Source organism: Manis pentadactyla, chromosome 11 (genome assembly GCF_030020395.1).
Source record: "Manis pentadactyla isolate mManPen7 chromosome 11, mManPen7.hap1, whole genome shotgun sequence".
Taxonomy (NCBI): Eukaryota; Metazoa; Chordata; class Mammalia; order Pholidota; family Manidae; genus Manis; species Manis pentadactyla.
In genome coordinates this window covers 691752-703159 of record NC_080029.1, presented here as the reverse complement: position 1 = coordinate 703159, position 11408 = coordinate 691752, and the positions used below count along the sequence as shown (strand labels likewise).

The window sequence follows — 11408 nt, the reverse complement described above, 5'->3', positions numbered from 1 at the left end:
TCACTGGCCCAAATTCAATAAGTGGACACGGAGACAAAGAGAACAGCGGAGGGAGGCTTTAATGACAGTCTTGCAAGATCGGGTGTCGGGTGGGCAGGCGCACCTGGGGAGTTTGGCGCCAATAATTTATCTCCTACTGGCGAGTCCTCCCTCCCCTGGCTCCTCATTGGCTGAGTACTACAGGGTTCACAGTCTTCCCCGGAAGTAGCCTAAGCCCGTTATATCTTTCCTTTACATTTGTCTTATTCTTATTGATAGGTTTAAAAAACCCAAACAGGTATTGCCAGGCCCTTATCAATTCCCCCACCCCCACTCTCAGCCCCGGCAGCTTCCCCCACGTGGCCCTTTGTTCATACCTTACTGTTAAAATGTTAAACATCCTAGTGGGAATGAATCACAATTAGGTTTTATGCTCTTTCCTAACAGTTCCCCCCTCTTTTTATTTAAGAATTTCTGATTATATCCCCAGTAATGTATTTTAATTTATGCTTGGTCCGTTCTCAAATTTCTCTAATAGCTTTTTACTCTCTTCCTCATAGTTCAAATTTTCTTCTAATAAGATTATTTTGGGTGTAGGTCATAGGTACCTGCTTGTTTATGGCTGCCTTTATAAGCTTTTGAGCCAAGCCTCTCACACAAGGGGTGATACAGCATCTACAGCAGTTAAGTCTCGCAACTATAACAAGGGATGTTAAAACAGAGGCAACTATACCTTTCCATTTTCCAAACCGTTTTTCCAACCAGTCTATAAAAGGGTCACTGGGGCCAGTTTTCAGCTAATTCATTAGCTAAAGTGGTGCCTTGTAATGACCTACAACTTCTATGAAAAAACTGTTTTTCATTGGGTGTGGAGAGAAATGCCAGGGTAAATGGAAGGGCCAATTGGACTAAAGCACAAGTCCCAGTCCAGGTGGGTGGCAACGAGTAGCACAGTGTCCCCTTTCCACAGTACCACCAAACATCCGCTCGGGGGATGCATAATTTTGAGAAGTTGCCCTCTTTAGAGACATTTAGGACATGGGTACAAGTCAGTACTTCCTCACAGGAGTTGTGAAACCTTCCCCTTGCCTGGAGAGGCATGAGGAGTGATTCATCTTCCCTATGGAAAAAGAGGGGATTGCCCTCAGGTCTGACTTCTTTAGTGCATGAAAGAGTAAAGACAAGCCCTTGCAAGTCTCACTTCCCCAAGCGTCCTTGTCCTGGTACAGGGCCAACATGCAGTTCATCCCAGTGGGGTCTGTGTCCCAGCACAGAGGGAACGGGACCACCTGCACCTGTGGCCACCCAGCAGCACATGCGTAACAATCGCTTTTATTCAAAGCGAGTACTGAAAATTTAACCCACTGTACCCAGGCATTGGTGTCTCCATAACTTGTCTCTATTTCAAGAGTCTGTTTTAGGTCTTTCATCTCTGTTACAGTAACTAGTCTAGGGTCATTTTGGGGAAGCTCTGGCTCAATATTTCCCTCAGGATTGGGGGTGGCCACTATGGGTGAAGTCTTGCCTTTGATTAAATTAAGACCAAACCTTCCCACAGGATCTACTCCAATGACATCTGCACCGGGTCCGTCTTGAGGTTTATGTATAGTTAATAAAAGGGGGTTACACTGCCTGTCCTGGCAATTGTCAGGAGGAATTCTTTTAGGGAAGTGGAGCTTTCTTTTTAAAGGTTTTTCTACTGCATGAGGGGCTGTCCACCCCTGAAACTGGGCAGTCCACCAAACACTGCTCCACCTTGGACATGGGGCCTACTTGCCTTTTTTTATTCTATTAAGATTTGTCCATTCAGGACAGACATACTTATTATCTCCAGAAAGCTGTCTTTGGTCATTTAGGTCACCACAAGAGAGAACCTGACAAGCATCAAACCTAATGGTTTGGGGCTTGATGTTTTAGTAATATTGATTACCAGTTTGACAGGATAACCAGGAGTTCCTTCCCATTCTAGGGCTTCCTGTGACTTGCCTGTGAAATGCAGAGTTAGAAGGATAAAAGTTAACATTTTTAGGTTCTTTTTAGTTTCAGCCTTAAGGGTTGGTTAGCCACCTGGGACACCTGCCAATTGTTTTGTCCCCAGATCTCCCAGTCAGTTTCTTTGGTGTAATGAGTCCAGCCCTTTCCAGCTGCCCTCACTGCAGTCTCCACGGTCAGGAGCACTTGGGAGGGGCCTTCCCAGCTGGCTGGAGTCCATCTTCTTTCCAGGATTTTACCAACACCAGGTCTCTAGGCTGGAAGCAGTGAGCGAAGAACTCAAGTGGGGGAGTCTGGGTCCTTTCAGCTTGAAAGAAGGTAAGTTAGAAGACACGGCCAGCACATATTCCATCTTTTTCAAGTAAACTTGCTTCATATTTTAAAATTTGAGAATCTATTAGCCAGTGCCCAGCCCACTGATTAAGTAAGCATGACCCGAACCTGATGAGGAGTGCTGACCATGAGGGCTCCTCCGAGTTAATTTCCTGCCCTCTTCCACCAGTAAGGCCATGGCTGCGATGGCCTGAATGCACTCAGTCCATCCTCAAGAGACAGGGTCCAGTAGTTTAGACATAAAGGCCACTGGTTGTTTCTTTCCTCCCCAGGCTTGGGTCAAAACCCTACAGAGAACCTTGTTCAACAGAAACAAATCAGTGAAACGGCTTCTCTAATGATGGGAGTGCCAGGACTGGGGTGGTGACTAAGGATTGCTTTCAATTTCTCTAGAATTTGCAGTTCCCCTGGGGTCCATTGGAGACGGTCTGGCTCTCCCTCCAACAGTTTGAAATACAAGCTTCTAGCCTCTCTTCTAACACTTTTTGAGCTTCTCTCAGTAATTCTTCTCTAGGTTTCTCATTCCATCCATCTAAATTCTGTAATTTCTTAGATATATTTGGCCAATTTTTGGTTACAAGATTGACTTTTAAAAGATCCTGTCCTACCTGAGCTTCTGGGCCAAGTCCTGAATACTTTCTCATCTGGTCCCTGAGTCTCTATGAAAATGCAGTTGGGGTCTCTTCCTTTAAACATTGGACTTCAAACACCTTAGAAACATTTGGAGATCTTGGGGCCAATTCCCTAATTTCCTTTATAATTAGCCCTCGAAGATCCTGCATTTTAATTCTATCCCCTAGATTATTATTATCCCATCTAGGGTCTACACTTGGGAACTTTTTTTCCGCTGACTGGACACCCTGGCCTGGTTGGTGTTCTTGTTCCCAAATGGACACAGCAGCTCCCCTGATCCACCCCCTCACCACCAGGGAATGGGATATTCACGATGGACATCAGTTCAACCTAAATATATATATTAGGTCCCAGGAATTGATCTAGTTGGTCCACTAGGCCAAGGGGATCTTCTAGCAATGCTTAAAATTTCTCACCTCAGTACCCAATAACAAATTTCCCCTTGCCCTAGTGGGACCTCCCTCCATGGAAACACCTTGGGATTCCTGGTGGACTCCCCAGAAGGCAAGGGAAACTCTAAGTCCTTCTTACATTGCTAAGTCCAGGGAGAGGAAATCTTAGGGAAAAATACCTCTAAAAACTGAAATCAGTCAAAGGGAGAAATAAAGCTTAAAATCTATTTATTGCTCACAAGCTGCAGTCTGGGGCCGTTTCTCTCTTTCAGGCTCTAGTATCAGCCAAAAACTGGCCCTCCCCCTCACCTCTCAGGTACAGATAAGCCCTCTGTTGCCCAGGTAATTACTCATTGATATGGAGATGAACATCTCTCAACCTGAGGAAAGCTGCAAATGCGCTTAAGCCATACTTCTTTCCACCTCTGAACGCCAGTTGATACGCAGATATGCCAAAGCCAGGTGAGATATCCTGGAAATGTTACCCACAGGTTGGGAGACAAGAAAGTGGGTCCCAATGTTAAATAGATATGAGTGGGGTGGAAAGAGAAAAAGGCCAGGAAAGTCCACTAAAAAGACCCAGAATTAATTAATTAAAGCTCAAGAAGACAGGAGCAACTTGACCTGGAAAGCTTGAATATTCCTCAGATAAAGGAGAGGGTCCCTCAGTATAGCCTGTCCTTATTATGCTAATCATACAGTCCCAGGCTCTTTTCTTTTCTTTTTTTTTAACTTTACCTATATGCTATTTTTTTTCTTTCTGACCCCAAATAGTCTGCAACCCAGGAAATCAATTTATCATGCAGGTGCAGCCCTGAAAAACATAGCAAAAGGCAGGAAGGATTTCATCCCAAAGAATGCATTTTAATACCCAGGAGGTCAAGAAGCAAGACCCTCAACTTACTCATTAGCAAACAGACAATAACTCTGCCCCCCTTGGAAGAAGGGCAGCCAGTCCTGATACGCTCCCAAACCAGGAAGCTGCCATCCTGGGAGGGGACTAAAAGCAGTAAATTTCTTGGGTTAAGCTAATTTTGTAGAATTACCCAGAGGACTGATAAGAAATATAATGTCTCATCAAAGATACTTGAGACCACCTAACAAGTCTACCCCTCCAGGTGCCAGCCACACTCCCAAAGAATCCTTAAAGAGGGAACTCCCCACCCCTGGGGTGCTCCTCTCTCTGAGGCCACCAGCACCCTCAAAGTGCACTACCTTTTAACTTAAAACTTCTCCCTCCAACCTCCCAGGGCACCCCTCCTTCCTGAGGAGGTCTCACTTTTCTCTCTCCCCCAGTAACTCCAAACAAAACTTTCACTCCGCCTCACCGCCGTGTCCCCGCCTCTCAACTCTCGGCTGCGGCTGCAGTGGGGAAAGGGACCGAGGAAAACACACAACGCTCTCCCAACACCAGGGCTTGTCCTGGCAGGTCTCTTGTAGTTCCTCCCTAGCTTTCCCTTCCCTGGTGTTGAGGGGAAATAGGGGAAGCACCCTTGGTAACCAACAGATTCCTCAGGTGAACTGGAGGCTTTATTACCATAAAAAAAAATAACTCAAATCTGGCAAAGCCAGTTTTCATCTGATCTAACTTTAATCCAGACAAAACAGCAAAATTTGATCATCTTCTGTTTGTCCTTAACCCGGTACAGGAGGTGTCCCCCCAGTACCGCAGCCTTCACCCCAGCAGGCTATCAGGGGGGAATTCCAAGGGAGCTCATGTGGTTCCCTTTCCCTGCTTCCCTAGGAACTAGAATTTGTATTTCCCATCCTTCAAGAGGTCCCTGTGTCTGAGATCCCTGTGTACTCAACTCCCCATAATGGAAGTTTCTTGCACACACCCCGAGATTACACGTCTCAGCCACACACACTCGACCTCTGAAAAATGCCCAACCACCAAGGCAGTACTTATAGCCCAATTTTCCCACCCTGGCTCGTGCACGAGGTTGCCTGGTTGCCACGGTGCCTGCATTTTCTCCCCTGCGTCGGTCACGCTGTCTCCGCACAACAGTCTCGGGTCTCCCCTTGGCTTCCGTGCGAAGGTGAGACGCCCAGACACAGCGGGCTGCCCAAAGCCGGGCGGGACGCGTCTTCCCACTCCGCTTGGGACCCCACCTCGCACAGGCAAGAGGATCCCGGACGAGCCCCCAAATTGTGAGAAACACACTCACTGGTCCAAATTCAATAAGTGGACACGGAGACAAAGAGAACAGCGGAGCAAGGCTTTAATGACGGTCTTGCAAGATCGGGTGTCGGGTGGGCAGGCGCACCTGGGGAGTTTGGCGCCAATAATTTATCTTCTAGTGGCGAGTCTCCCTCCTGGCTCCTCATTGGCTGAGTACAAAAGGGTTCACAGTCTTTCCCGGAAGTCGCCTAAGCCCGTTATATCTTTCCTTTACATTTGTCTTAATTTTATTCGTAGGTTTAAAAACCCAAACAGGTATCGCCAGGCCCTTATAAATTCCCCCTCCCCCACTCTCAGCCCGGGCAGCTTCCCCCACGTGGCCCTTTGTTAATACCTTACTGTTAAAATGTTAAACATCCTAGTGGGAATAAATCACATTGAGGTTTTATACTCTTTCCTAACAACTAGTACACACATAGAACAGTGAGTGGCTTCGAGGCGTGGCCGGTATGGAAGCCTCCCCACCCAGCGCCCAGGCTAGGCCCTGCTCCCTGTGCCCACGTGCCCCTCACCCCCCTCAGCACTGTCCCTGGCTGCCCTCCTCGTCTGGGGGGAGCCGCGGGGGCTGGGGGGCTGTGCCCCTGGCTGGGAAGCCGCGTCCGGGATGGCCGGAGTCTGAGGGTGCGAGGCGCCCCTGACCAGGCTCCAGCAAGGCAGGACACCCCAGCCAGTCACGGCTTCTTCACGGGTTTAGTGCCCAAAGGAAGAGACAGTGAGGATGGGGAACAGCTCCGGGAATCTGTTAGAAGGGAGGGGCTCGCAGGCTGGGACCGTGGGGCTCCTTTGAGATCCGGGTGGGTCCTGGAGTCCCGGGCCCGCTTCTCCCCACAGGCGGCCAGCCTGGTGTGGGTTCTGCAGGACAGGAGGGAGGGGGGAGGCAGCCCTGGCCTGAGGCTGGGTGTGGGGCCTGGCTCTGCGGGCGGTTCCCAGGCCCGGGGGCCCTGGCTGATGGTCTCGGTCCTGCCGGCCCTCAGCAAGCCAGAGTTCCTGCAGCGTGCCTGGGCCCTGGGGCAGGGCGGGCCAGCTGTGCCCGCTCCCAGTTCTCCTGGCCCCTCCACGTCTCACAGGGCCCAGCAGCCCCAGGACGTGGCCCCAGGCCTCTCTCCAGGAGGCCCTTCTGGCCAGATGCTCTCACCCCAGGCAGGGCAGCCCTGTTCCCAGGGGCTCTCACTGCAGACACGGGCCAGGCCTCCTCCGAGGGAGCTCTGCCGGTCTGGGCGACTGCTCACGGCACATCCGAAAGCTTGTGTGCTGGGATGCGGCGCCCGAGGTCTCTTCCCATGAAGCCCTGAAAATGCACTTCCTGGCAGGAAATCCTGTGTCTGGAGCCTGATCGGTGGGCTTCCCGATGGCCGAGCCTGCCCATATGATGGTGGAGGTGTCATTGCAGGGCCCCATCTGGGTGGTCCTGCTCACCATCCCTGGGCATCCTAGGTGGCCATTCTTCCGTGGTCCCTGGTCAGCTGGTTTGGAGGGGCTGGCAGGTGCCCACCAGCCCAGTGGCATAGCCTGTTGTCCACTCGGGTCTGCTAAGGGGAGGGCCAGGGCAGGACGCAGCCTGTGGTAGCAGTGCGGTCAGAAGGCAGACATGTCGGGGGCAGTGAGGCCAGAGGGTGGAGGTGCAGGCCTGGGCGGCTGGCTACCCTGCGGGCTGATGCACTGGTGCTGGCCCAGGTCCAGGCTCCCCTGCTCCCCACCTGGAGGCCTCCCTAGGCCCCCTGCACGATCATGTTCCTGTAGTCAGGGATGACTGTCCGCTTCAGCTCCACCACCGAGGAGAAGATCCATTTCACCTGCAGCAGGCGGCACGGTGAGTGTGGCCCACGTCACCCTTCCATACCAGGCCCCCCTCCTGCACCTGGACCTCCTGACAGCACAGGAGGTGGGCAGGTGTGGGGTTAGGAGGGGGCCCGGAGGGACTGTGGGGGCATCAGAGCTGTGAGGGGCTAGGGGACAGTGAGGGGCCCATGGGTGTGGGGGAAGTGCAGCTCCCACCTTGAAGAGGGTGACGGTGGCACTGTAGCACACGCTGAGCAGGAAGAGGGTGATGAAGATGGAGATGGTGGTCCACAGCCCGTCCAGCTCTCCATCCTGGGCCTCCACGCAGCTCTCGTCCAGCAGCAGGTCTGCAGAGGGAGGGGGTCAGGGCCAGGCCTGCTGTGGGGCTGGGCCTGCTGGGCTCTGGGCCGCCCTGTCCTGGCCTCAGCCCCCGTTCCTCCAGCTTTGGCCCCAGGTCTGGGTCTGGCTGTGGCATCCCCTTCCCTCTCCAGGGTGAAGGTGCCCAGACTGTGCAGGGTGTGGGCTCAGCTCTGCCCCACTCCTGGGACCAGGTCCAGGGGACCGGCAAAGACTTCTCAGCTGGGCCCTTCCCAGGGAGCCTGGGTCAGTGTTGGCAGGTGGCACTGACCCATTGCACTAGTGATGGGAGTGCTGGGGACAAGTTGGGAGGGGTTTTCTGCATGTGGGGGTGGGGGAAGGCGGTGCCTGGCATCTGGGATGGCTGGTGCCTGAGCTGTTCAGTGGGGTCCTGTGCCGGTCTGGTCCCTGCAGATTACCCCATAGGAGGCCCGGTTTATGAGGAGTGTGGTGTGCATGGGTGTTGGTGCATTGTTGTGCATGTGATCTTAGTGCTTGTGTGTGCATGTTGGTGCATGTATATGCGTGTGCAGGTGAGTACCTATATATACACATGGGCTTGTGTTTGGGACATTTCTGTATCTCCGTGATTGTGAAAAAGGTGCTCGTGTGTGCTTGAGCATGGTACCTTTGGGTGCAAGTTCATGTGTATGCATGTTACAGTATGTGTGTGTGTGCATTTGGGTGCCTATATGTACCTGCTAATGGGCTTTGTGTGTGTATGTTTATTGTGAACATGTTGGTGATTTCTGTACTAGTACAAGTTGGTGCATGTGTGTGCATGTTCCTGCATGTGGGCGATGGGTGCATGTTTGCATGTGTGTAAGTGTATGTGTGTGTACATGTGGGTGCCTATATGTGCACAAGCATGTGGGCTTTTTTCTGTGTGTGTATGTGCAGGTGCATGAAGGCCTGTGTACATGCATATGTGCCTTGGTGCATGAGTGTGAGTGTACACGGGGGTGCTTGTATGTGCATGTGTATGTGGGCCCGTGTGTGCATGTGTACCTTGGTGCATGTGCATGAGTGCACACATGGGGTACTTGCATGTGCACATGCAGGCAGGCCCCTGGGGGTCCAGGTGGTCAGTGGTGTGGCCCTGCCAGGGGAACATTGGCTCTGAGCTTGGTGTCCACCTGGGCTAAGGGATGGTACGCCTGGCACTCAGCACCAACTGCCTGTGCACACTTGGGGCTGGGGCGTGAGTGTCCCCATAGGGGCCAGGCTTGGCCCCACGCAGGGATGAGGCTGGGGAGAGCTGACTTCCTGAAGGAGATTGGGGATGTGACCTTGGAATGCCTGAGGGCAAAGGAGGGCTTGTCCACCATCCCAGGGCCAGGTGTCTCCAGCATGGGACAGAGCCACCGTGCAGAGCTCCCGGGAGAGTCAGTGGACAGCGCACTAGGGGACAGGGCCAGGCTGGCGTCCCCCGGCATGGACTCTGAGAGAGGAGGAACACTGGTGCTCATTTCCCTGGGAGCTCCTGGGCTTCACCCATTCCCCTGTCCATGCTGCAGGCCCCAGGACTGCTGGCAGGAGCTGCGGTGTCTGGCAAAGTCCCTCCACAGCCTCAGGCAGTCCCTGAGGTCCCAGCACCCTGGGTGGCTTGCACAGTCCCCACGCTCTGGGCCTGGGCCCCGAGTGGGACCCGCCTTCCCCTAATGGTGACAACTGCCTCAGTGCCTGGTCCATCCCCTCCGCCAGTGGGCTGGCGTTGCCTGAGCTCTGCCTCGGAACAAACCATGACAGCCTTGCAGGGGCCCAGGGCAGCGCTGGGTGCTTTATTTTGTGCTGGGCGCCCGGGAGGTATGTACACGGAGTGGGAGTCAGGCATCCTGGAGGGACCCTGAGAGCCCTGGGAGGGGCAGGGGAGAGCGTTGCTCATTTACCGGGAGACTGGGAGATGGATTTCTGCGTGGAGTGGTTAGGCAGGGCCTCGTGCATCACTGTGCATGTGTAGGTATCTCTTCGTTCCCACGAATCCCTGCCCAGGGAGAGCTTGCTGTAGAGGAAGTAGTCCCCGTTGTTGTCCTGCTGGGACGGGGTGGTGCTGTAGTTGTTCTCTGACACTAGTTGGCCATTTTTCAGCCATTCAATGTGTATGTCTGTTGGGTAGAAGTCTGTGACCAGGCAGGTCACAGTGATGGGGTTCTTGCTCAGCATCTCCGGTGTTGGGGGCAGCATGTACACCTTTGGCTCCTGGACTTGCCCTGTGGGGACAGGGGTCAGCACAGATGGGCACTCCCAGGGGAGGGCTGGACTGTGTGTTTGGGGTCAGGTGACCCCTGGACACCCTCCCACACCTTGTCTCCTCTATGACCCCCACCTTTGGCCTTGGAGACGGTCCGCTCAATGGGCGATGGGAGGGTTGGGTTGTTGACCTTGCATGTGAACTCCTTGCCATTCAGCCAGTCCTGGTGCAGGATGGGAAGGGCACTGAACACACGGTAGGTGCCATTGAACTGCTCCTCCCTCGGGTGTGTCTTGGCCGTGTGCATCTCCTGGTCATCAATGAACCAGTTGAACTGGATCGCAGAGTCTTCTGGGCCCACGTCCACCACCACGCAGGTGACCTCGGGCTTTTGGGCGATCATGAGGATGTCCTTGGGTTTCGGGGGGAAGATGAAGACGGAGGGTCCTCCGGGGACTTCAGGAGCTGGTTCAGGAGACAGAGCCCAGTGCATCAGGATCTGAAAAGCACTCCTCTAGGCACTAGTCCCCAACAGTCCTCTGCTGGGGCTGGGCCACCCTCCTAGGGGTGGAGGGAAGACCTGGCCGACTCACCTGGGCATTTGAAACACTGGCAAGGGGATCTTGGTATTTTGGGAACTGTGGAGAGAGCAGACTGGGGGTTACTGGGGCCAGCAGGGTGCAGACATCGGGGAGGGCTTAGGTCAGGGCCAGGTTGAGGCAGGTCTGAGGAGGCACCAGGCAGAAAGCCCAAGGCACCCGTCCCCATGCTGGGGGCCTTCGTGGGGCTCCCCGTGCCTGTCTGCAGTGGGCAGGCTCTCACCGGTCTTGTCCACCTTGGTGCTGCTGGCCGGGTGGTCTACGTTGCAGGTGAAGGTCTCACTGGACCACCTGCTGGAGGGCACGGTCACCATGCTGCTGGTGGAGTAGAGCCCCGAGGACTGCAGGACGGATGGGAAGGAGTGCACTTCGTTGGACAGGGCGCCCGAGTTCCAGGACACAGTCACCGGCTCAGGGAAGTAGCCGGACACCAGGCAGGCCACGGACACGGTGGAGCCGGATGTGCCCCCGCAGGTGGGGGCCAGTGGGTAGACCGACGGGGCTTTGGTGGAGGCTGTAAGAGACGAGGCCGTGTGACCACCCGCGTTTGCTTACTTTGGGTGCCCGGCCTGACAGCCCTGATGCTTGCACCGAGCTCCCAGCCAGCCTCCTGTGTCCCGCAGCCCCCAGCCCTGTCCGTGCCCTGGACCAGCCGGCCCCTTCTTTGGTGGGAGGCCTGTGTCACCCACTGCCCGCACTCTGCTCCCTGCCGCTGAGCCCTGAGCCCTCGTCATGGCCTGTTCCCTGCCCTCCAGGCCCTGCACCTTCCGGGGCAGCCTGCAGCCAAGGCACCTGGATGGGGACACGGTCCCTGCTCTGGACCCCTGTCCCATTCCTGGACCCCATCCTGTCCTGTACCCCACATCTGCCCTGGACCCCATCCCTGTCCTGTACCCTAATCTGCCTTGGACCTCATCAGTGCCATGGCCGCCTGCCCCTACCCTAAACGCTGCCCTGGTATCCCCTCCTAG

General features: G+C 54.3%; 1 gene segment (V, D, J or C); it reads right to left on the bottom strand.

Moving 5' to 3' along the window:
* Positions 1 to 7042: 7042 nt before the first annotated feature.
* Positions 7043 to 11162, bottom strand: LOC118910666 (immunoglobulin heavy constant gamma 1-like). The segment is given in 6 exon segments: positions 7043 to 7304; positions 7507 to 7637; positions 9537 to 9857; positions 9974 to 10303; positions 10432 to 10476; positions 10661 to 11162. Coding segments are annotated over 6 exon segments (1002 nt in total).
* Positions 11163 to 11408: the final 246 nt, after the last annotated feature.